The 25475-nt window shown below is 48.8% G+C and overlaps 3 protein-coding genes across 5 annotated transcripts; 2 read left to right on the forward strand and 1 right to left on the reverse strand.

Annotated features, from left to right (window-relative positions):
• Window positions 1-130: 130 nt before the first annotated feature.
• CLDN19 (claudin 19) lies at window positions 131-3542 on the forward strand. 2 transcript variants are annotated; one of them, XM_041490251.1, is made up of 4 exons: window positions 131-359; window positions 1288-1452; window positions 1685-1772; window positions 2195-3542. In XM_041490251.1, the coding sequence occupies exons 1-4, from the start codon at window positions 137-139 to the stop codon at window positions 2349-2351; spliced, it is 633 nt and encodes a 210-aa protein (XP_041346185.1). In that variant the 5' UTR covers window positions 131-136; the 3' UTR covers window positions 2352-3542. The 2 variants fall into 2 exon arrangements, with proteins under 2 accessions (XP_041346185.1, XP_041346186.1); XM_041490252.1 differs by having other exon boundaries at window positions 2477-3542.
• Window positions 3543-10546: 7004 nt separating this feature from the next.
• Window positions 10547-13258, forward strand: LOC121365794 (claudin-16-like). Its single transcript, XM_041490250.1, has 5 exons — window positions 10547-10735; window positions 11037-11139; window positions 12095-12259; window positions 12409-12600; window positions 13158-13258. Exons 1-5 carry the CDS (start codon window positions 10547-10549, stop codon window positions 13256-13258), a joined length of 750 nt encoding a protein of 249 aa, XP_041346184.1.
• A 2143-nt stretch (window positions 13259-15401) lies between these two features.
• YBX1 (Y-box binding protein 1) lies at window positions 15402-24836 on the reverse strand. Of its 2 annotated transcripts, none has more exons than XM_041490259.1 (8): window positions 24502-24836; window positions 24104-24167; window positions 20701-20734; window positions 18560-18649; window positions 18038-18340; window positions 17604-17683; window positions 17236-17501; window positions 15402-15777 (listed from the first exon to the last, which is right to left on the reverse strand). In XM_041490259.1, exons 1-7 carry the CDS (start codon window positions 24656-24658, stop codon window positions 17267-17269), a joined length of 963 nt encoding a protein of 320 aa, XP_041346193.1. In that variant the 5' UTR covers window positions 24659-24836; the 3' UTR covers window positions 15402-15777; window positions 17236-17266. The 2 variants fall into 2 exon arrangements, with proteins under 2 accessions (XP_041346193.1, XP_041346192.1); XM_041490258.1 differs by having other exon boundaries at window positions 17236-17513.
• Between the last annotated feature and the right edge of the window lie 639 nt (window positions 24837-25475).

The raw sequence follows: 25475 nt of genomic DNA on the forward strand, positions 1-25475 counted from the left end.
TTAAATCCTCCCCCGACGTCGCCCTGCTCCCCACCCCTCCGGCCCGTCTTCCCCCTCAGAGCCCCCCCTCCGGCCTTTCCCTCCTCCCACGGCCCCTCTCCATCCGCCGGGGGCGGGGCGGGACGCGGCGGCGGCGATGGGCGGCGGGGCGCGGGAGCTGGCCGGGTACCTGGCGGCGCTGGCCGGCTGGGTGGCGGGGCTGGCGGCCGCCGTGCTGCCGCAGTGGCGGCAGAGCTCGTACGCCGGGGACGCCATCATCACGGCCGTGGGGCTCCACGAGGGGCTGTGGATGAGTTGCGCCGCCCAGAGCACCGGGCAGGTGCAGTGCCGCCTGCACGACTCGCTGCTCTCCCTCGAAGGTGGGTACGGGAGCCCGGGGCCCCGTAGGATGAACCCCGCTTCCTTTCCTGGGTGCAGTCCCTGATTCCCGTCTCCACCTTGGTCTGAGCTCCCCTGGGATCCTGAGATGCCCTTGCCCCTTTGTAAGTCCGAGTCCCGCTGTGGGTTTCACCCTCCCCCATATGGCTCTGAGCCCTTCTCCGTGTTTGAACCCACCTGTATGAGTTTGAACACACATCCCCAACAGGTCTGTACCCTCTTCACGTCTGGATGCTCCTTCCCCTATGCATCTGAGCTCTTCTGGCTCTTCCTGGAGCCTGAGTCACTTTCAGGTCCAAACCTTCTTGCCCCCACCCCTATTGTAGATCTGACCCCCCACCTCAGAGGGGTCCACTCATCCACTGAGCTGAGCCTCGATGTGGGTCCAAGCTTCCCTCTCCATCTGTGAATCTTGGGCTCCAACCTCCCCATCCCAGGACTGAGCCCCTCTTGGCCCTGTGGGTTTGAGCCCCTTTGTGTGGCTGGGATGCTCCTGGCCCCAGCAGGTGGGGGCTCCAATGTGGGCATCACATTTAGATACCAACAGTGCCCCATGGGGACATCACACCACCCCCCCCCGCCCCGCCCCAGCTCTGTGACTGTGCATCACCCTTTTGGCATTTGGTGACTGTGGTGCTGCTCCTGGCAAGGTGTTTCCTAGCCCAGCCCAGTCATGACCAAGATGAGGGTGGAAGGGAGGAAGGTCAGGGAAGACACTGGGAGCAGTGCCTTGAGCTGAGCTGAGGTCCCCATATCTGCCAAGTGGGGACAATATGACATGGGAGCTACACAGCAAGGACAGGGTTAAGGACAGACCTATCACCAGCATGGAACACGGTGACCTTGCTTCCAGTGCCTGGCTGTGGTCAAAGGCACCTGCTGGGAGCAGTTTTTCTTCCCCCCTTGCAGTTCACATCCAGACATGCCGGGCTCTCATGGTCATTTCTCTCCTCCTGGGCTTCTTTGGCATCATCGTGAGCGTGGTGGGCATGAAATGCACTAAAGTTGGGGAGGAGGATCCTGTCACCAAAAGCCGCATAGCTGTTGCTGGAGGTGTTCTCTTCATTCTCTCTGGTAAGGCAGCTCTAGCCTTCATACATCACTGATGCAGGAATCCTCAAACACCTTTCAACACTGATAGAGGAAGGGGAGCAGTTTGGTGAGGGCTGGATGTCATTGACAGTCAATGTTTGATGTATAGTGGAACAGCTAGACAACCCTAGCACTGCAGGGGTTTTGGATCAGGTGATCTTTAAAGGTTCCTTCCAACCCAAAACATTCTGTGATTCCATGATTCTGTGCCCAGGTCTGTGCACACTGGCTGCCGTGTCGTTGTATGCAACACAGGTGACCTATGAGTTCTTCAGAGAGAGCACCATCCCCATCAACGCTAGGTAAGAGCCTGGCTCAAGGGGTGCCCTTCTGAATCCTCTCTTGTCCCTGCACTTCCCAGTGGACCTTTCCTTGCTGGTTTTGGTGAGACACAGCATTGTGGGCCCATGTGCCCCACTGGTGGGACCTCTGCCAGTCCACCTTGCAGAAGATGTCCCTGATGCTAAAGCTTTAGCTGTTACCAGCTGGGATGGGGTAGTGGTGCACATGTGGAATTTCAGCCCAGGGGAGGATTAAAAGATGTGGACATGTGGTAGCTGGATACAGCCAATAGGAAAGATGAGGATGGAAAGGGAAGAACCAAAATCTGCCTTGACGTCACCTTGATCACCTCATCAGGGCTTCGAGCATCCTTTTGCCCATCTCAGTTTGCACCTGTGCTTCTCTGCCCCTCCCTGATGCTCCCTCACCTCTTTCATCACAGGTACGAATTTGGCTCTGCTCTCTTCGTGGGCTGGGGGGCTGCCAGCCTCTCCATGTTGGGGGGGTCCCTCCTGTGCTGCTCCTGCCCTGCCAAGGAGCGCCGAGGACAGCAGTACCATCAGCAGTCACAGCCCTCCACAGCCCGGGAGTACATCTGAGCCCAACCCTGCGCTCCTGCTGCCCAGTGCCTCCCTTCCCTCCCAAAAAGAGGCAAGACCCTGGTGTTCCCACCCTGCCTGGACCCTGAATGCCCCATGAGACCTTTCTCCTTCTTGTCTTCCAGGTTTCAGCCCCATTTTCAGTGCCAGCCTCTAAAGTAGAGGTTTTAAGTATCATACCTCCCATATCCATCATTGCCGTGTTCTCCTCAGCTGGGCGGGGTGGCACCCCCAGCCCCACAATGTGGCCAGGCCATGTCTGTCTGTCACAGGTACTCTGTGGGGGTGATGCAGGGAGGCTGATGCCAGTGGCACAGGGGCACAGAGCCAATTGGCCAATCCCACGGGAGTGTGCTGCACAGAGATGCTTTGTACCATGGCCACCCCTCTCCCACATCCTGTTTTCAGGAGCAAGCGGGGAGGAAAGCCAGTGTTTGGTTTTCCTTGGATGAGGTTTTCACTTCTAACAGCACCAGCCCAACTCGGGGTTCAAGCATCCCCACACCACGCTCTTGGCAGAGGGATGCTTTTAGGGTGCAGCATTACCCTGCCTCATTGCTACTGAAAAGCAACACTTTAAAATTATTATTATTATTGATTCCTGCCTGGAGGCCAGTTCTCCAGCTGAGCTCTGCCAGCCCAAACCTGCCTTGGACTCGTTCCTGTCCAGGACCAGTCTGTGTCTTGTTAAACAATAAATGGGTTTGGGCAAATTAAAGCAGCAAAAAGGGGCTATGAACACAAATTTATTGTTTTTAGTTTTGGTGCCCAACACAAGTATTTTGAGTGGCAGATGGACAGAGCCCTGAATTTTGGTGCCTCCCTGCTGGGTCCAAATCCCTCTTCCCTGCCAAGATCCCCTAGAGCAGACAGTGAAGGTTCCAAACACAACCTGCTAATTGCCTCCATCGCTTCATACCTCTGTTCTACTGCTATTAATTGTTTTGCAACTGCCAAAGCTCCAATTTAATCTGTAAATCCTCCAAACTCTCTGTACTTCAGCCCTGCTGCAGGTGTTGTGCTAACCAACCCACAGGGAAGGACACTGGAAATTATCCAAACAGCTTCATTATCTATTTTTTAATTTTATTTTTAAACCCAAATATGAAGAGAAAGCTGATTTTTTTAAATTTTGGGTTGCTCTGTTTTATTTTGCTTCATTTTATTTTATTTTACTTTATTCTCTATTTCTCTGTTTTATTTTGCTCTATTTTATTTTACTCTTCTTTTCTCCTTTTTATTTTCTGTCCTTCTGTTTTATTTCCTTTCCCTCTCTTTGATGTTATGCCCATGCCCAGGTCTGGGTCCCTGGCTGTGCTGGAGGAGAAATGCTATTTTTTTCCTGAGGGTGGGGGGGCTGATTTCTCTCTTTCTCCCTGGCATTAACTGCCTTTATCTCTTTTAAGTTGCAGTCCCCCTGTAAAATTGTCACACCTCAGAGGAGAGCAGTGCTTGTAGGCTGGCATCACCCATCAGGTGCTGAACCCAGATTTTGGGATCCGAAAAACACCAACCAAAGCCACTGCAGTAAGGATTGAAAAGGAACCTTGTGCTTTAAAACAGACAAACAAAAAACAAAAACAACCCCCTCCCCCCCAAAAAAAACCCCACACACTAAAAAGGCCTTTTTATATTTCAGTGTAAAGAATTTTGTAAAATGTTTTTTATTCTATTAATATAAATTTCATTAACTTTTCCATGGGATGCATGGCCTTGGAAATGGGACAGGTGGGGGATTTTTTTTTTTTTTTTTTTTTTTTTTTTTTTTTTTCTTTAAATTAAAATTATGACTTGGCAGTATTAAAATATTTTAAATGATGGGCATCTTTCTGGAACTGTCTCTTTGATCTCCCCTCACTCCCCATCTGGACCAGTCACCTTGGGTGCTGGTTCAGAGCCACTTCTGCACTGTGGCAGGAGCCTCTCCCCCATCCTCAACCGTTCTTGCCCTCCTGGCTAAATATATTGCGTCTTTTGCCACCTGTTGCTCTCAAAGGTGGGGATGTGGTCTTAGAAATTTCTTCAGGTTAAATCCTTGGGAATCCAGCTTGGCCCCTCCACAAGTCTCTTCCCAAGGCTGAAATGCCACCAGCATCTTCCATTTATGGGCCCTCTTATGAACCCTCATATCTGAAGTCTTCCTGCTTTCTCCCATTTCCCAGTAATTCAGAGCTGACTTGTGCCTAATTGGGTGTTTACTAATTTAAGCTGATTTTTACTCCCCTATGCAGCGACTTGACCCCTGCTGTGCATGTTTTGCTTCAGAGGTCATGTTTTCTGTTATAAGTAAAAATAAAAATGGACGTAATCATAATAAAAATTAAAAAAAAAAAATATTTGCGACCGTATTACAGTCCCGACAGCCACCGATCAAAAATGACAGGGCAGACCCCGGGATACAGGCTGGGTGAACGCAGATCCGGCCTCTATCGCACCGAATCCCCCTCCGTCCACACTTACTGCTCCGCAGGGACAGTTCTTATACTCTTTTTCTTGCCCGCGGTAGAGTCCCTTGGTCTCCTTTCAAAGTTCATCATATTCATGTTGGTTTCTTTCTTCACTCAAAGCTGCACAAAACCTCGTCAGGGAAGAGATTGATGTTTCTCCTCCAATTCCTGGAATCCTGTATTCAGGTGGAAGGTGTTGATGGCCCTGGTTATCTCAGATGTGTATCTTCATGGGCCATCATCACTGGGCATCCTCGGGTACATGCCACCGTGAACAGCCATCTCCTGTGCAGCCGAGTTTTCCTTCGTATGTTAATGCCGTGTTCCACCCTTGTCAGCCAGCCATGGTATCATCATTCTAGGATTAAACCCTGGTCCCCCCCTTAATAACATGTTTGATACATATATCTGTATTTCATAGGCACAAATTTCTACCATATCCCTAACATTTTCCATCCAGGTTTTTTCATGGCTGATGTGTCGTCTTAGCATCGTCGTCTTGCCTCCTACACCTAGTCCAGAAATACATCCCATCCCACCTCAAACCCAGGGATTTGCTGTCCTTGGTGGCTGCTGTGACATCTCCAATTGTCACCTGAAGGCTCCCTGGGGATGGACACCCATGCTGGAAGCACATCAAAGACAGGGGTCTGCCTTTGTTCACAGCACAGGCAGACTGAAACAGAGTTACTTACCCCCCCTCCTCCAACACACATCTTTTGGTCATTAAACCAGTTGTTGAGGGTTGGGTTTCTTTCCTTTTTCTTTTACTTACAGATTTTATTTTTCCCCATAAGTTGCTAGGAAACAAACTAATGGGTACTTATGGATACTTAAAAAAGACAAAAGACTGTGTCTGAAGTCAGGAGAAGAATGGAGTATCTGGCTATAGCTTTTTTTTTCTCGGGGACCATGAGAATGGGGGCAGGTGAAAAAGAAGGGGCTGGGGGGCAGCTGGGTGCTCTTGCTCTTTGGCATCGGAGGAGGATGGCCAGGCTGTCGCTTACTGCAAGGGAGAATTCACTGACATAGCCCGAGTTCAGCCTTGAGGGACTGATCACCATCTGCTCGTGTGCCCTGGGAATCCTGAACTTCGCCTTGTCCTGCCCTGCTCAGAGCCGGGCAGTTGTTTTTTCGGTCCGGCTCTGGGTTTCTCCATGCTGTAGCTGGCACTGTCCCTGAGTTCCAGCTACCACTGTGGAACTTCTAATACATCTAGTCTACCATCCCAGGATTTTTTTGCTCATTTCTGCCAGCTGTGACGGTAACTGCACCAAAGAGGAAAGTGCCAGCAGCCAAGAAGGCTTTTACTGGGTCCCTGGTTCTGTTTGTTATTAATATCATAGTTACTGTTTTGTTTGCCTTGTTATACATACTAGTAAAGAATTGTTATTCCTATCCTCATATCTTTGCCTGAGAGCCCCTTGATTTCAAATTTATAATAATTCGGGGGGAGGAGGTTTACATTCTCCATTCCAAGGGAGGCTCCTGCCTTCCTTAGCAGACACCTGTCTTTCAGATCAAGACACCAATTTAATGAGCAGAATTGAGATTTTGGGTCATACTTCTTGCTTTCAGCCAAACCCCTGTGAAATAACAGTCATTTTTTAAATAGGCAGTGTTATATTTGCCCAATTATCCCATCAAAAAAAAACCCCAAACAAAAACGTAACAGCAATTTTAATTAAGTAACTTAAAATATATAAAATTGAATACACTTGCAATATTGACAATATAATTTGGTTAAAATAAGGAATAATTTGGTTTTGATAACAGTGCATAAGCAAAAATAACCGCGGGGTACAGAGGGCAGGGCTTGACCCGCGTCACCTCACGTACAAGCTTCCCAAGCCAAAATTCCCTCTTTTATGCTGTACTTCATCACCATCTCCTCCCATTTTCAATTTGTCACACTTTGTATCTCCACCCTCATAATCACCTTTACCACGCATACTCCACCATTCTTTTAGGGGGGTCGTACCACTCTTTGGAGGTCTTCTTTGAGGAAGGCCTCTACTCTTCCTCGGTGTCCTTTAGTTCACCTTTTGGATTACATGTGCACACCAAGCTGGTATAGTATAAGCCAGTATTATGTTCTAACATTAAAGCAATAAATCTCATATAATTAACATTTTCCTGGTGTCCAACCAAATTCTCCTCTCTTCCAACTAAATTTAGTAATAGTTATGTCTTGCTTCTTCCTGTTCTAAACATCTGCAGGAGAAAGGGGGGGAGCCCCTCCTCTCCCTTTCTTGTCATTACACCTTTAACTGTTTCATTATTTCTAAATATTAATTACTGTATCAATATTGATTACTGTTTCAATTTTGTCAGCATGAATCATACCTATTTATTACAGCAGAAATGAGGGGAAAGGGAAAATGACCCCCACACGCAGGCTTGCAGAAGGGCTTTTCTCACACATCTGAGACATGGCTGAATTTGGTGGTGATTTTAATAATTCTTATTCACTGTCCTGCCCCTACAGCATCTACTGAGTCCTCTCTAGTTCTCTGAGATTTTCCCATTTCAGAAAATATCTTTTTCCCCTTCCAGACACACCAGGTTTTTTTTAGTAAAATATTTGCTGAAGTTCAAGGTTTGGGTCTTGTCAGCACTTTTTAAACACATGGTTGTGACAAACCTCATAGTTTTGACAAACCAAAGTTTTTTGACAAACCCAAGATCTGATTTTCACTGTCACTAACCCGGGAAAGGAGCTTAATCATTTGACCACTGATCTGTGGAGTCGTGGGCTGGAGACAGACACACGACACACCATGGAGAGTCACCAGCAAAGAGCATTGAGCTTAGTATGGCTGCGCTTTTCATAGGGCGTTTGAATCTCCCAGCTTAGATTGCTGATTGGATGAGACATCTCTCCCCCCAGCTCTCTGGCCAGTGGTGTATCTGCATCTAAGCTTGAACAAAGTTGGCTGAGGTCTTTGTTACTCTTTTCTAGAATGAGCCAGGTCAGCTGAATTGGATTTGTTGTTACGGCTAGATTTACCTAGTTCAGCTACAGACTAGCTGTGCTGTGACAGACTGACTACTCCTAGGTCTGCTCCTCTACCTGCCTCTTTTCACCCCCAAAAAGGTTCCAGTTGGGGATTAACAAGGTGGATTCGTTTGATGTATCATAAACTGAGTGTTTAGACAGAGCAGAAAATATAAATACACCTATTTTATAGGTGTTGCCAAGACCACGGAGGTACAGTTTTGTATCACTTGGGGTCACACAGTATTTCATGTGTCACAGATGTCCAAGAACCATAAATTCTTGATCTGTAAAGGTTGGAAAATGAAGGTTCACAAACCCTTCTGAACATTTTTGGCCTAAATTCACTGCTGCATTCCAAAGCATTAGACTTGCCATGTGCCAGAATTCGGGGAAAATAAAATAACTCAAAGCCCCAGGAATCTCACACATCAGGCACCTGGGCATCTCTGCAGGGCTGAAGGATTTGCCAAGATTTGTGTTTTGCCAAAATGCCCAGAGTAAAATGCTGCAGATGATTATCCAGAGGAAAAAAAAAAATCAAAAACAAAAATCAAAACACAACAAAACCCAAACCCACCCTAAAAACCCAAGTGCATCTCAACTATGACCCACAAAGGGAAATGAGAGATGAGGGTGAGCGGTGGCAGAGCCCAGGTATGCTCAGAGGATGCTGTAACACAGATCCTGTGTAATCCCCAAACAGTAGGGGATTAGAGAACAAACCTGAAGCTTTTAGGGCAGCTCCAAGTGCCAGACAGCTGGGGTGCTGCTACTCAGGTTCAGAGGCACCTCCTTGGGCGCTGTCTGCTGCAGGTTTTCACTTGTTTTCTGCTTAATGGGGAAAAAAGAAAGGTCTTAATTACCAGCCAAAAAGGTTCATTATCAGCCTGGCTTTCCAGCTCCTTTCTTTGGCCCCTTCCAACCCTCTGAACTCAGGTATCATTCCTGGATCTTACGCCATTCCAGTGTCTTAGGCCACGCATTCTTAGGCAGTAATTGAAAGGTCGAATAAAAAAACGGTTATTTGTCCAGGACACATAGTCCCCCACCTGGGGAGAGTTCCCAGCAGGTTTCCACTGGTTTCCTCATGTGACATTTTTGGGGAGGCTCCATTCCCAGCCTATGACTGCTCTAACTGCAGGGATGCCCATCCTGTCTCAGAGCACAAAACCCAGCTGACGTACCTTGGACAAACCTTAAATAGCCGAGCACAAGCTCCAGCTGGTGCTGCGTATCCCTGACTCCATTAGATGAGTCAGGATCCAATCCCATCAGCACTTAAAAGCCTTCCAGATCTACATCCCTTATCCCAAATCATCAGCAACAAAGAGATTCTGTCCTCACCCCTCTGCAACAAGGATGAGCCTGCAGTGAAGGTAATGCTCTCCATGAACACCTTTTATTATCAACAAGGTTTAGAGCTGATTTTTCCCAGCATTAAGAATTTCTTTCTCTTCCTTTTTCTTGATTATATAACTGAAGTGGTTGAACAGATTTTCTTCAAAGGCTCCAAAACAGCTGGACTCTAGCAGAAACAAATAAGGCTCTGGGGAATTAGCTCAGAAGGGAGCCTGGGGAATTAAAAAAAATCATTGTAAATCGAGGTCTAAGAGACTGACCACTTAGAGAGAAGCTGATGGAAGTGCTCAGAGATGATGGCAGAGTGATGCCTTTACTACCAGTGACATGCCAAGAGGGGATGTGGCAGGAGATTGGGCACATTGGGTGTGGGGACAACTCTCCTTCCCACCTTTGCCCCACAGGGAGCCTGTGCCATGCCAGGGTGGGCAGCCTCTGGCTGGAGGTACTAAACCTGATGATGATGAGTTATCATTTCATGGTAATTAACCCATGTAGCTCAGAAACTCATCTGGTCTTGCTAATTAACACATTTGTATGAACCCCTGTCCAAAGGTTTGTTGCAACTTCAGGCAGTAAAATATTTGTCATTTTGGCTGCAAAACATGACAAAGTAGGATTCCTGCCCAGGATTTGCAGACACAATGTCCCCTGCTCATACCTTGGGCACAGCTCCCCCTTCTGCAGAGTCCCTTCATCTAGGAATGGAAAACATCCACCTAGGATGGAAAACAAATGGTGCCATCCCTTCTCCTCTGGAAAGCCTTGGCAGCTCCTCAGGGCACCCACACCATGTCCCAGCAGCCTTTGTTCCCCTTGGAATGGGAGTTATATCTTTGGGCTTGTGCTTAAGATTAGGACACCTCCATGGGACAATTTCTTATGCTCCAACCTGGATGTTCAACACCTCATAGCTTTTCTTGGAGAAAAATAAAAGCAAGAAAAGGCAGAGGATGTACCCACCAAGTCATATGGCAGGGATGGCGGTCTCTAGAAGTTACCTGGAGACATGCTTGGGTCACAGGTTTTTGTAGCAGCAGTTATTTGACAGTGGTTTCCAGCAGCTCTTGATTGCCAAAGGGCAAGTACTGATGGTTGGCATCTTCTGTTTGGAAGAGAGGGAACCAAAGTGGGAATGTATCCACTACAAAATTACTGTGTGTCTAAAAGCTCTCTCTATATGTAAACCTGGTGGCCCAACCTTGGCTGACGATATTAGAGCATTTTGACAGCAAGTGAGCACTGTGAGACAGGACCCAGATGACTCCTAGGTATCCAGAGGATGCCTGGCCTCGGTGGCACTTTGTCTTGTAAGCAAGATCGGGTGTCTGGAAGTAGCCAGAGCAAGCAGAGTTGGTGAACATCTCTGTGCCTTTTCAGGTCTCCCCATGAGTGCAGCCCTGCAGGTGACAGCATTTGGGCTCGCTCTTCTCTCAACGCTCTTCCTACTCCTGGCCACGTGCACGGACTGCTGGATGGTCAATGCTGATGACAGCTTGGAGGTGAGCAGAGAAATCACCTGGAAGGTGAGCAGAGTAGCCACCTTTAAGGTGAGCAGAGCAACCATCATCCTCAAGGTGAGCAGCTGAGAGCAAGGTGGGTGCTTTGCCATCTATGAGGTTGCACAATGTCTCCACAGGCTTGGAAAAGGGACATGGTGGGACAAACCCACTGCTTTTTGAGTTGAAGGATTAGACTATCATAGAGATAGAGGGATGGAGCAGGAGAAAACAGACAGCAGGTATGGGCAAGGAGTCACCAGGACCTGTCCAGGTGTAGTGGTGGGAGCCTGAAATCTGCCCTGCTGGGCTGGGAGATCCATGGGAAGCTGGGGAGACCCTGATGCTTTTTTCATGAGTGCCTTTCTCCTGCTTCCAGGTAAGTCACAAATGCCGGGGCCTTTGGAGGGAGTGTGTCACTAACATGCAGGACGGGGTCAGGACCTGCGACCAATATGACTCAATTCTGGCTGACCACCCAGGTGAGCTGACCTGGTCTGGAGGTATTTATTAAGTTCACAACTCAGAGTCTTCTTGAAAGGGAAGAGGGAAAGTGGTTTTCATTGTGCCAAGCTGCCCTTTGTCAGTCAGCCACACCAGCTTAGGGCTGCTCTTGGTCTCCTGCCCCAATAGCCTGGTCTTGGCAGAAACTTGGCAGTTAGACCTGCCTGGGGTCATCAGGCAGGAAGGATGCTGTGAAGCTGTGCCACCTCACAACAAACATGCTCCAGCATGCAGAGCCTAGGATTTGCAACCCACTATGCTGCAGGCAGAGCAAGTACCATTCCCACTGGCCAAGGACTCATGCCCACAGTTCAGGGACAGTCACATCAGGATAAGGACATTTCTTCTGGCCTGTACAGGGCACACCAAGCCCTGCAGAGAGAACCTTTGTGTTGGGTCATGACATGGAACAACACAGATTCAGGGAGTGGAGAAGGAGAGTAGTTGGTATGGACTAAGCGGGACTGCCACATTGCTCTGTGGAGAAGGGAGCTTTGCAGGGCACAGTCCCATCACAGCTGGTGATATGATCCATGCCAGCTCTAGTTTTTCACTGGTATATTGACATTTGCTGTTTAAAACACCTGCTACACAACTTGGAGGAAAAAACAGTGTGGGCAGCAGTGTCTTCTGCTCAAGAATGGCTTGAGCAGGCAACCATATACCAGGTGCTATACCAGGTGATGGGTATACCTTGAGTTGTTTGGTTTCTTGAGTTGGTCTAATCATGGATTTAAGTCCTTATTAAGTTTCTGATGAGCTTGTTGAGCACCTTCCCTTGGCCCATGGAAGGGATGGGGTTGGTGGATTCCAGTGTGATGACCAGTGGTGAGCTGGATGACTCAAAAAGGACATGGGCAGAAATCTGGAGACATCTGTTCCTCTGATAATTCCTCATTCCCATTTATGGCTGTTTTTAACTTTCCTGCCCAGTGAAGATTGTGGTGACACGGACCCTGATGATCACGGCAGATCTCCTGGCTTGCCTGGCTTTGGCTACACTGGTCCTTGGGCTTGACTGCATCACGTTCCTCAAGGAAGATCCTTGTATCAAACTGAAGATGTGCTATGGAGCTGGAGTCATACTCTGCGCTGGGAGTGCGTGGCTAGGAGAGCTTTGGAGCAGACAGACTTCATGTCCCACAGGGAGCTGGGGAGCTTGCTGGGAGCTAGTGGCACCCCTTCAGCAGGGCTTGGGGAGCATGGGATGTTGTATGGTTCTTTTTAACAAGCCCCATTCCTCCTAGGCATCCTGGGGCTCATAGGCTCCGTGTGGTATGCAGTGGAAGTCTACGTGGAGAGGGCCATGCTGGTGTCACACAATATATTCCTCGGAGTCTACTATGACTTTGGGTGGTCATGCTGGCTGGGGATGGCTGGCTCCATGGGCTGCTTTGTGGCATCTGTCCTGCTGACCTGCTGCCGCTGTGCTTGCACAGGTCAGTTTCATTCCACCCCATGCTATGTCAAGTAGCTTTTTGCCTAGCAGGGATAAAGGGTGAAGGACCAACTCAGAGGGCACAGAGGCTTCTTGCAGGGTCCAGCCTAACAAAGGGGGACTCCTCTGTACTCAGCCCTGTGCCCTTTGGCTGGGAAGGATACACAAGGCAGAACAGGGCTGAGTGAGAGGCCCCATAAACCCTATAAGGGCATGAAGAGGGTGCAGGGATCCATCCACATCTGTGGGCCTCCAGGTCCTGGTGAAGGTGTGCTGATGTTTACTCAAAGCAGCAGCTGTGCTGGAGTTGAATCCCTGTCATCAGCCAAAGCCTGAGACAGTGGCTGCAGGGATGTGCTGGTTGAAATACAGCCCCCCACCAGGGACATTGGGCAGGTGATGCCTTCCCAGAAGTCATCTCCAATCCTTATGCCTGGTCTCATGGGGTGGGAGTTAACCCTGCTGGCTGAGTTAATTTCTCCCGCTGTGTCCCCATGCTGTGGCAGTCCCAAGTCACCCAGCAACTGCCGGCCATGACACAACCCCAACTCTTTCCAGCAGTAGCTCCCAGCAGCCGCTGTCAAGTCCAGAGGCATCCCCAGCCCCAGGGCACCCAGACAGTCACCAGCAAGATGTATGCCATGGATTCTCGTGTGTGATGGCCAGCAGCACCTCCTGCACCCAGCCCCGATATGGGACACTCTCCCTGTCAGTCTGACCCCATTAAAGCACTAGCACCTGTACTGAGACATTTCTGCAGCTGCTTCCAGGCTCTGACGCAGCCAGCTGACTGCTAAAAGCAAAGGTACTGCAGCAGTCAGCCAGGGAAGGGTTTTTCCTCCACTTCCAGCCAGGTGTCATGAAAATAAATCCCAGAAAAGTATTGCTTTAAGGAAAGATGCCCTTGTTGCCCAGGAAAGCTGTCAGGACACTGAAGGCAGAGTAGCTCCTCTGACATTGCTCAGCCCATGCTTTGGGGGAATTCAGTGGGAAGTCTTTTCCACACGGAGCAGCACTGACTCCATGTGGCTGGTAGCCCTCCCACACCAGCCCCACTGGAAACCTTCCCTGGGCTCGGACTCAGGGCAGCACAAGGCTTGTGCTCAAAAACTGAGTAAAACCAGGAGTCTGGAATACTTAGTTATCCATGTTTTCATGGGGGATCATGAATGAACACCAAAGCCATACACACCAGACACAAGGAGATAAGTCAGTCTGAAGCCTGATGCAGATGTTCTGCCAGCAGAGTGTGGTTTTTAAGCACACAAAATGGCAATTCTCTTTTCCAAATGAATTATTATCTTTCAGCATTTGTAAACCATTATGAAAACAAACCAGAACATGAGACCACCAACTCAATCCCCACCACCCTCAATTACTGAATGCTGGTTGTGGCCTCATTCCCTTCTCACCCCAAGCTAAGCACACAGACACCAACTGCAGCACAGGGAAACCAAGCAGAAGCTCCTCAGCACTGTCACCCTGAGAGGAGGAAGGTCAAGCTCCAGGCCTGAGCAGATGGTGTTGCAGGGGTACAGTCAGTCCCCAAATCGGATAGGTGTGAAGACGTGCAGTCTCGCTCCTGCAGCCCAGGCAGGCTACAAAGCACCTGCATCCAAAACCTAGGGGAGCTGTAAGGGTCTTCTTGAGCCATCTGCCCCCTCACATGAAGCCAAAAGGCAGCGAAGCTGTTGTTTATTGCAGCTTCTCACACTTCTGCAAGATGGAATGACTGGGGCAAGTCTGTCCGTTTTCCAGGACCCCAGGGACCTGGGAAAGCAGAAAATCCAAAGACTGAGTGACAGGAAGGAGCAGAGATGAGATTGTGCTGTCAAACCGCAGTGTCTGGAGGGCAGAATGCTCACAGATGGCTCACAGCCAGGGGATGGGCAGGTGGGAGCATTAGCAGGTGCTTGGAGAGAGCAAAGCCTGGAGCACTCGGATTGTTGGGACACCTGGAGTGATTGGGACACTGGAGCCCACAGGAAAATTATTAAGAGCACAGAACTCACTAGTATGTGAAAGGTCCCAAAAGCTGCCATTGGGTATCAACCCTCTGCTGCAGGTGCTCTGCAGTGGTTCTAACAGGTGCTGTCAGCCCATGGCACAGCTGTGAGCTCCAGGCTGAGGGAGCAGCCCCCACGTACCAGGTTCTCACCATGGCAGTGGTGTGCAAAGCCAGTTTTGTTATAAGGCACAGCTCCATCTCCATGCTTCTGCACCCAGCTGGCTCTGCAGTGCACTCATGCAGCAATTGTGCTATAGCACAGCCCCAATGACAAGTTTGGGATATTTTTGGTATCTAGAACCTGGCACAGGCTGCCCCATCCCTGGAAATGTTCAAGGCCAGCCTGGACAGGGATTGGAGCAACCTGGTCAAGTGGAAGGTGTCCCTGCCCCACTGAGAGGGTATGGGATGAAGTGAGCTTTAAGGTTCCTCATTCCTCCAACCCAAACCAATGTGTGATGTTACCATTTTTGGGGGAGGGTTTCCCTCTTTTTTTTTTTTTTAAGCACCCTCACACCACCTCAGGTCTGCAAGTGCTGTATTCTAGCAAGGACACAGCCAAGCTGTACCAGCAAACAGCTCCTGGAAACACACTGGGCTAGCACTAGAAACTCCCACCCCTCTGTGCCTGCCCATCATTCTCCAATGTGACTCAACTGCACCTTCATTGGTTTTTTTACTTCAGCTTTTGTGATTTACCCCACCAGCCTGTATGCCCAAAGAGTAAATCAGTCATTTTTTTCCCAAACCTTCTATGAATACTTAAAACCTTTAAAGCACCTAAGCACACATGGTAACTCTTTAAGACCTTTATTAACAGATGCTTGCAGTTTGACTTGAAAAAATCAGGCGTATATTTCATACAAATTAAAAATGAGGTTCTTAAAAATCTCAACGTGACCAGATATGAAACAATTTACAAACTTTTAAAGGTATATTGAGAAAAACCAGGCTTTTAAAAAACGCGTTTATCATTTCCAAAAAGAGAATTCTTTAGGTAAAAATAATAAAAACCCCATGCTGCATAGATAATGCAGATAGTTCTAGTAATCTGGTCAACAGCAAAAAGCAAGCACTTAAGGTCTTCAGTTCCAATTCTTTTGTTCATTTCTTATTGCTGGAATTTCATTTTCTTCTTCATTTCTTGAAGTCTTTTCTTTGATGACTAAACTGAAAAAGAGGTAAAAAAAAGGCTGATCAGACAGTTTTCAAAGGGTTACAGGGGTGCTTTGTGTACCACGGCTCACCTGCAACTCAAAAATTCACCCTAAGCTGCCTGTCAGAAGCTCACAGCCCAACCCTCACCAGCTACTTCCCCTTGTCAGCCCCATCCCCCACAACCTCACCAGCCACCTTTGCAAAGGAACAATGCCAAGGACTCCAAAGAGAGCAGTCAAGTCAACTTAAGCCCAAAGGGATCTTTCCCGTCATGGGGAGAGCTGCTTCCACCAGGCTCTGCCAACGTTCAGCCACTGCTCAAAGCACAGAAACTAAACCAAATATTCTCCAATGCTACCAGACAGCAAGAGAAACCAAGGTAACATTGTGACATTCTTCTGAAGCCCATGTTCTAAGAATTCATCCAGAAGGTGTTGACCACAAAAATGAATACCAGGATACAACAAATGTTCACCAAAAGTGCACAGAGATCACTGCAGCACAGTCTGGACAGTGAGTGAATGATCCATCAGCAAGTGGAACATGAAGCAGTAGAGCCCATGCAGATCAAGTCCCCAAGCCCCCACAGTTGGGAGAGGCTGCAGCTGCTGCCAGCACTGAGCCTTCTCCCAGCCCAACTCCTCCAGCCCCTGTCCAGCCCATCAATATGACCACTCAGACTGCTCCCACTACAGTCTAAATGCTTCTTCCACTTTCCTGCCCTTCAAGTAATAAGGAGCAAGGGACAAAAGGAATGGGATACACATATGGGTGACAAGAAATGCAGAACAAGTAGAGTCCTGGCAATTAAAATATTCCAAATTAGCAGAACTGTCTCTTAGGAGTCAGCACCAAACAAGCCCCAATCACAGACAGGTTCCCTTGCAACTAACCCAGCCTCTGGACCCTGCACTGCACACAACCCTTCTGAGTCCCCATCTCAGCACTGCAACACAGCTCCCACATGCTCTGACAAAACACCATTTCTACCAGTTTTTCCAGCACTTTGATTAGATAAAAGGCTGCTCGTGAGACACTCCTGCTAATTCTGCATCACCTTTGTAGAAACAGATGCCGAGGTCCCAATGCCATTCACCTCCCTGTAGGGGCTCAGCTCAGGCACTAATGGAGTCAGGTAAATCCCAGCATGTGCTTCTCCTGACTACTTTCAAGTCTTTACTTGAAATCAAATTTCTGGGTGAGCAGAGACTGCCGTACAACTCAACTACTGCACGCAGCCAAGATTTTAAGTGTAATAGTATTTTGTCAATGACAATTAAAGCTTGTAACTAAGTCCTCCCAATTAGCCAGCATTGATGCAACAAAGCCTCGCAGTCCAGTTCTGCAGACACACTCACAGATCAGTTACAGCATGCGTGAGCAAGAAGAGTCCAAACACTGTAAGGCACAAATAAAAAGCAACAAAAGAAAAAGTCAGCAAATGGCATCCCCAGGCCCCTGGTCACGCACCCGGATGATGGTAGAGATGTTAAGCCGGTATTTACTCAGCCCCGCCCTGCTCAGCCTCGGGAGCGGACGTGTTCTCAGCTGGTGGTTCGGCTGTCTTCGTCTCTTTGCCATCTTGTGGTTTAGGGTTCTCTGGGCGTCTACGTCGGTAGTTGAAATTACGGCGGTACCGACGTTGAGGTGGCTGCTGACTTTGGGTTTCATCCCCTTGGTTCTCTTTGTCTTCTTCATTTCCATCCTCTCTAGGCTGTCTTTGACGAGGAGGACCCCTGAAAGTCAAGCTAGGCTTTAACTATGCAGCACCTGAGCATCACCATGTCCTGGCTCTGTTGCTGAACAAGGCTAAAACCAGCAGCTGATCTGCAGCATACCTGCGAAATCTTGGTCTGTAACCCCGGTACATGTTTTGCCTGACTGGTCTGCCGTCTCCTGCACCCTGGTTGTCAGCACCCTGCAAGACATCAGGCCACAGACCGCCTTAGCCCCAACCAGAAATGTGCTAACTCCACAGTTTGTCACGCTGTGAGAAAGGAGCTGGAAAGGTCATCAGTTCAGTCAAGGTGGACAGCAGTTCTACGGAACAGGTGCACACATGATGGAGAATCCTCCACTTAATCATACAAATTGAAACATTTTGGTTTTTAGAAGCTGTAACATGAAGACCTTTACCTACTTCATTTCACACTACTGCCGAATCTTACCTAAATCATCTGGAGTACCTACAAGAAGTGTCAAAAGGTGCATCCCCTCACCCTGCTCCAAAGCAACCAAGCCCATTTAGCATCATATGTCAGGCAAATGTTACCTCCACTATCTCTCCCTGTACAGGAGGGTTGGTGTATTGTGGACGACGCCCGTAGGGCCTACGCATATAGTAAGGTGGGTACCGCCGCCTGCGATAGGGACGGCGTTGCTGGGCTTGGCCTTCTGGTATGTTCTCTGCTCCTTCGTTCTTTTCCCCACTCTCACTGTTCTGGTAGTTCTGCTGATAGTTGCGTGGAGGACCCCTACGACGTGGATATCGTCTGTAATGGTTACGATCTGCTGCGTATTTACTGCCCTGCACTGGAACTCCACCAGGTCCTGTGACATTGGCTGCCTCCGCACCCTAAAGAGTGGAAATAGCATTAGGGAAACGGTCACCATCCCACCAGCTACAGAATAACAGTCTAGTACTGAGCAAAGATTTACAACCACATTGTGAAGAAATGAAAAACCATTCACCTCCTTGGATGTCATCAGGCATCAACTCAAACCACAGGCACCACACCAAAGCCTGCAACCTGAGTTTTCCATGTGCACTCTGACACCCGAGAGATGTGTTTACCTTTTCTCCCTCAACCACATCAAACTCCACGGTCTCTCCATCTCCTACGCTGCGGAGGTACTTCCTGGGGTTATTCTTCTTTATGGCAGTCTAACAACACAACAGTGCAGGCACAGCATAAGAATACAAAGGAAAACTTTTTTTTTTTTTTTTTAAGATTACTAAATACTCAGTTTCTTTATCTTAGGAGAAAGACCTGTACTTCCAAAAAAGCAACTGAATAATTGGGAAAATTCAGGATGTCATAAAATGTACCTATATTATGCTCTGGACTATCTCAAATGTGCAACAGCTTTACCATTAACTGAAAGCACCTGTCAACATGCTGTCTGCTGGCTAAAAAGGCAGTTTGAAAACAAAGAGGCAAACTCTCACACCACTCACTGGCTAAAGCACTCCTAATCAGAGTTTAAAATTCAACATCACTATGATAGTTATACATTCCTCTGATGCCTATACACCAATATATCACAGCCCTTCCAATCACACTCTTGGATTTCCAGCCCTCCATTATTTCCCACACACCACAGGACACAGCAGCTTCTGTGTCTCATACTCTGTAAACATAAAAATGGCCACGTATAAAGGGATCTCCTCCTCCAAGGCTTCCAACACCAGTTTCTACTACAGGTCTAACCAATTAATCCTAAATCTACTCCAGCTGTGTATTGCACAACAAGGATTGGTCTTTTCCAGATGTCAGCAATAGACAATCCTCTGTATCAGTGGCCACCTGTCAAACAACATTACTAGAACAGACTCAGTTTTCAGTGCTCTGCAGTACTGGACATCTTCAACAGACAAGTTAATACTCAATACACACTGCGCTCAGGCATGTCCTGCTTATCAAACACTTTAACTGAAGGGCAATAGAAGTGCAACAACTTTAATATAAATACCTGCCACACAATTTGATTAGACTTCTTCTGCCTAAATTGTACATGGAAAAACATGCTCACAAGTCTCTGTAACTTCAAGGAAAGCCTTATTACAACAGGCAGCCAGTCCAATAGCTTTTTGTGACACCTAAGCTACGTAACAGGGATGGAGAAAAGCACACGCAGCTAGACTTCTCAAACAACCTGATTTTTTTCCGATTAGAGCCCTATAACCGTTTAATTGTAAAAATATTACACTAAACCAAATCATTACCAAACTGTTATTTCAGAAACACAGATAGCAGCTACATGACAAGTCCTGTAACACAACCAATAAGTCAAGGTCACTTTCAGGTGGCCCTACTTGCCCATTTGGGTCTGAAAGCTTCCCCTTGGGGTATGTATAACAAACCAGTGCCTCTAAAAGCTGGTAATTCACACAAAGAACAAGCATGAAGCTGAGAGATGATAAAAACAAAACACTTTCCAGGCATTGTTTTTCCCCTCCTTTGTGTTAACACCAGCAGCATATCCCTAACTTGAGACAAAAGAATGACCCATGGACTCCTAAATGCCAGAGTAAAGCAAGCTCCACTAAGAATTCTTTGTGGGCTGCTTACTAAGGAGATCCTGAGCCAGAAAGGGCAAAAAGCAAATTGCTGATCACAGCCTCTCAATTAGAGAAAGAACTAAACCAAGGCAAACCTGCTCCATAAAGTAAGACACAGGTGTGGTGTGCAGTCTTGTCTGTTTTCCAGAGGTTTATCTATTTGCCATACATTATATCTAAGGATACATATCAGTTAAATTGAAAAGCCCATACTAAAACGTTGGTAGACTTTCACTGAAAGCCTAGAGCAATAAAATCTGTAATTCTGCCTAGGAAAGAAAATGAGTTTCATTGGCACTTCATTATTAAGTTCAATTAACTTCTCTCCCTGCTGCAAGCTTTTAATTTTATTTCCAGATGTTCACTTAACCACTGTATGAATCCACAAGATGACTGGACTGCAAGCAGTTATCCCCAAGCCCATGCTAGCATCCAGTGCAATTCTTATCACTCTGCACCATCAGCCCACTCGGCTGATGTGCAAAACCCCAAAGTGCAAGCAGGCTTTTCTTGCAATGCAACCAAGAGTAAGTTGTTTGTGTTCAAGTAAGAGTGAAAAGGCAAGGCTCTTCCATAACTTCAATCCTACTTAAATGGGTCAGGAACAGGCAATTTCTGAGAGAGAATATGTTTCAGTGTCAAGGAAATCTTACCTGATGGACAAACACATCTTCCTTGGTGTCATTCCTGCAAGACAACAGGAAATTGAACTTCATTAATAAAATGCACAGTAAATTAAAAATTCAGTTGTTTGATACAGAGGCAAAATGCTGATCTATCATAACAGGCTTTGAGCATTACTCTCAACCTGCTCTCAGCTAGTTCCTATTAGCTTACTGTGTGTAGGAAAGAGACCAGCTTACACCAAGCGCAAAGCGCATGCTGAATGTTCAGTAAGGCACGCTCCTCCTCACTGCTGCACACTCCTCTCTATCCTTCACATCCCATCACCAGAGATGTCTGAAAACCTGACAGTGGCCACTCACTCCTTTCCAGCAGTGCTCTGTGGGAGACTGGCTACTGCAGCTTTTGGAAGCAGCTCTGTCCTTGCCACTGTAGCCTCACTTACATCCCCTCAGCCTCAATGTTTCACTTACCTGAGGAACAGCAACACCAGCTGCCTATGAAGGCAGCACAGTTGGTGAAGCCTTGGTCTCCCCTCTCAATAAACAGAAAAGAGCTCAGGTCTGTATCTATAAGGACCCAAGAGCATCCATCCTTCAGCATGACCCTGGCAGAGTTTCTGCAACTGCCAGGAGCCCGAACAACCACAGCTCAGTATCAGCTTCAGTCAGAAGTTTCTATTCTGCTCTGAAGAGGTACAACAGAGACAACCTTGCGCTGCTTAGAGCTGCACAAGCCATTTCCCCCACTCCTGAAGCATGGACATCCCAGCTCCCACAACACCGACCCACCCTCACTGCAGTGTTAAGTTTCATTACTGCATGGAACAATCTGAATCAACAGCAAAGTGGCTTTTACTTCCTAGTTAAAGACATAAGTAAGCTTGCGTGAAAACATGCTCTCAACTGGAGTGCTCATGGCTAGTGGTAACAGAATACTTGGTCTGGCTTTTAGTAAGATAAAGCCAGGTGCTCCTTACCCCTGGCTTTAAAAAGTGAGATTTGACAATTAAACTTCTTCCAGAAACGCCATCCAAGCTAAGGCTATTCCATCAGACATCACCTGTAAAAATAAGTTCCCTTGTTTCCTCTTGAAATTGATGCCTACAGACCTCAAAGATTACTGGGAAAAGGCAGACAAAAGGCAGTGGAGCAGAGCCATTCCAATCTCATCTCCAAAGCCCCAAGAACACAGCACTCAGAAGCCCTTGTAAAGCCAAAGCTGAAAGACTCTTCTTCAAAACACCATGCCCAAAATGCTGAAAACCTTCACAAGAGAACAGTAACATGCTTCTAGTAAAAATGCTGAGCACCTTTTTTCATCCTCAGCTGAAAAACAGTGGTAGGAAATGCTCATCCACAAACATGGACACCTTGTACTTTTGTCCAGGTTGAATTTTGGACAACCAGATCAGACACTTGTTTTTAAAATCCATTTGCAAAGCAGTTTCCATTCAAGAGGACATCGGAGTTTTGGCTCGATAACTAACGAGGTCACACAGAGCTCACTGAATCAAGTGAAAAACACGCCAGGCCATTTTACAGCCTCGTGCCACTGGCCACATCACTCTCAATGCAGTTTTCCAGCAAGCACATCTAGAAGCAGCAAGCATGCTGTCATGCAGATGATGGAACAGCAGGACCATCACTTTTTCAAAGAAAATTTGGAAGGGTACAAGACAAACACCCATTCTGAAGGCCGAACAAATAATTTAACTGATCTTTGCACTATGCCACTATTTACGTCTTTTATCCACTAAAATGTATTAGAAAAAGGGAAACAGACAAGCAGACAGACTAAGAAGATGCCAAGTCCAGCAGGGCACCAAATACCACGCCAGACAGACAGTGCAGCTCCAGTTATGGCACAGAGCAAGCCAGCAGCTTTACTTTGGCAAACACAAGAAACAACTATCAAAGACCCAGAATTCAAACTCCTTCCTATTCTGGAACACAATCACACCTCTAACATTAAAAACACACAGAAAATACCTGAAATGAGCATGCACCTACATCAAACCTCATTTCAGTTCTATAGCTTCATTTTATCTGAAAGCAGACCTGGCTAAAGCAGAGCCATGCAAAGGCAGGAGCTCCTGCACAGCTTCCCTGCAGCCAGGCAAAGATTCCAGAGCTGAGGAAATGTCCTCCCCTTCAGTTACCAGGCTCTAATCTCTTGATAATACGAGATCATGCTGGGTTTCTCATTACAAATGGCAACCTCAGGGATTAAACAGCTGCCAAAGTAATGACTGGGGAAGCTACTCGGATGTCTCAACTAGCTGCTGCTGCTTCCTTGCTTGACTGACATCACAGAACATTTTCAATGCTGAGGAAACAGGAAAAGCCTTCCCTCGAGGTGGGGTTTGTGGCTGGGACTTGGGAGGCGTTTCCAGGGCCAGAGACACAACAGCTCTAAGCACTGGTGACTCCTCAACACCGGGAGCTGAAGCATGGCATGATGAACAATGCAAACTGGGCAGACTGGGAGGCAAGTTTGTAAAGCTGCAGACACAAAACCAATTCAGGAGCTTGACAGACAATTTACACTAGTTCATAAAGTAACAGGCAGTTCAAAAAGGCAATGTTTAAACCAAACATAAACAGAAGTTCCAATAATAACACTATACTTGCTGACCTAAAGGGTGATTTTCCAGTATGCAGCCTCATTCTGAGACTGGGGAGCTTAAGTACCACAAATTAAGGGAAACAGCTCTGGCAACACTCCGGGGAGGCACCCGCAACCAATGGGGCCAAAAATTGCCAATTTTTAAGAAACTTGTTTGCAGAGCATTTCCTCTCCTTGACAGGCCTACTTCAGGTACTTAATTTAAGTCCCAAAGCGTTCAAATTAGTCTTTCACATCAACTACTGTCATAAAAAGAATCTTCTAGGCACTTGTTTCATGCAACCAGTCCATACACTTGAATGTGGCAGCAGACTGTGTGAACTGAGCTCCTTTTGCTCATCTTCCTACATGTCGAGGGTGTCCTCATTAGAAAGTGTTTTAACTACCAAGTGGTAAAAGCCGTTTTTGCTTGCATTGACTGAACTTCACGCAGCAGTTGAAACAAATACTGTGTGTGCTGACACAGCCAGTATACTTTTACCTCCTTAAGGGAAAAAAACCAAACCCCAAAACACCATAAAAGGATGGACCATAATGTAAGATATCGCCGTGGAAACAGACTCGCTTCGAGAGCGCAGCTCTTGCCTAGGTTAAAGGACTGGAAAGCCAACCAGGCAATCCCCGAGGGGGTCAGAAACCCCGGGGTGTAGAAAGCGCGCATGTCACCAGGTCCTTCTACCAAGCAGGGGGAGAGGCGGCAGAGGCACCGCCGCCCCCCGCCTGCCTGTCACCCACGCGACACAAGCGCCGCGCCCCCCTCCCCGAGGCTCCCCGTGACAAGGCCCGCTGCGTCTGGGCGCTCACCTGTTGATGAAGCCGTAACCGTTCCTCACGTTGAACCATTTCACTGTTCCCAAAACCTTCGTTGCTGCGGGAAGGGGCAGAGTGAAGAGGGGAAGGAGGGGAGGGAGCGGCGCGTCAGGGGCACGTGGCGGGGCGCGCGCACAAAGGCCCCGCGTGGCGGACATCTTGCGCCGCCCCGCCCCCACCCGGCACGCGGGGCCGGCAGCGCGCGGGGAGGCGAGGCAGAGGGGGGCGACTAACGGCCGCCGCGCGCGCGAGCGAGCGAGGACACGAGCCGGGGGCGGGGAGGGGGCGCGCACCGCCCCTCGGGGGGGAAGGGAGCGCGCACCACCCACAGAGGGGGAGGGGCAGGGGATCGGGGCTTCCCACCCCACTCCGGGACCCCAGGCTGCCCTCACCGATGACCTTCTTGTCCCCGCCAGCGGGAGGTGCCGCCGAGGCCAGGCCGCTGCCCCCGTTCCCGGTCCCACCGTTTGGCTTGGAGTCGGCGGGGGCGGCGGGGGCCGCCGCGGGGACGGGGGCGGCGGGCGGCTGGGTCTCGGCCTCGCTGCTCATGGCGGCGGCTGTTCGGTGCGGACGGTGGTGGTGACTGCTGTTTGCGCCGCCTCCCGCGGTGTGATGGTGACTGAGGCCGGCCGTGGGGGGGGGGCTGCTCCCTGCTCCGGGCTCGCTGAGCTCCGCTCTCCGCTCCCGATACCGATCGAACTGGCCACAATGGCGGCGCGCACCGGCTAGCCACCCCGCGCGCCCCGCCCGCACGCGCCGCAATTCGCCACCCGGCCCGCCCGTTAAACGGAGAGCGACCCCATTGGCCTTTCCCCAACCTACCACCACCCCCCGCCGAAAACCTATTGGCGGCGACACCTGCCTTTCCTCAAAAGCGCGCGCCCATTGGTTGCTTCGCCCGTGGCTGCCAAGCTAGCTTTTCTTACCGGCCGACCCGGTGTCCCCGCCCCCGCCCCTGATTGGCCGTTCCGGCCGCCGCTCCCGCCCCCAACGGGCACGATCGGGGAAGTGCGCGCGACCATGTGGCGGCGGTTTCTGTCCTATGCCGCCTCCGACCCCGCTTCCGCTCGCTGGAAAGATCCAGGGCAGAGCGATCCTGCGGGCGGCTCCGCTCCTAGCGCTCCGGGGGCGCCCACTCCCGTTAGTGATTGCCAGAAAAGGCCTGGGAACGTTACATTCCAGCGAAAAATGACGGATTTGGAGCCGTGTCAGAGCTCCCCAGTCCACGCACGGACGTGCAATTACAGCACGGGGCTGACCCGCAGGGAATCAGCTTTTCCCTAAGCATCCTCACCCTGAGCCCTTCTACCCACCCAGGCTGTCGGGAAAGCATTACTGCTGGGTCCTTTACCCTGTTGGAGCTTTT

This window comes from Pyrgilauda ruficollis, unplaced genomic scaffold (genome assembly GCF_017590135.1).
Source record: "Pyrgilauda ruficollis isolate IOZ18807 unplaced genomic scaffold, ASM1759013v1 scaffold121, whole genome shotgun sequence".
NCBI classification, from domain to species: domain Eukaryota; kingdom Metazoa; phylum Chordata; class Aves; order Passeriformes; family Passeridae; genus Pyrgilauda; species Pyrgilauda ruficollis.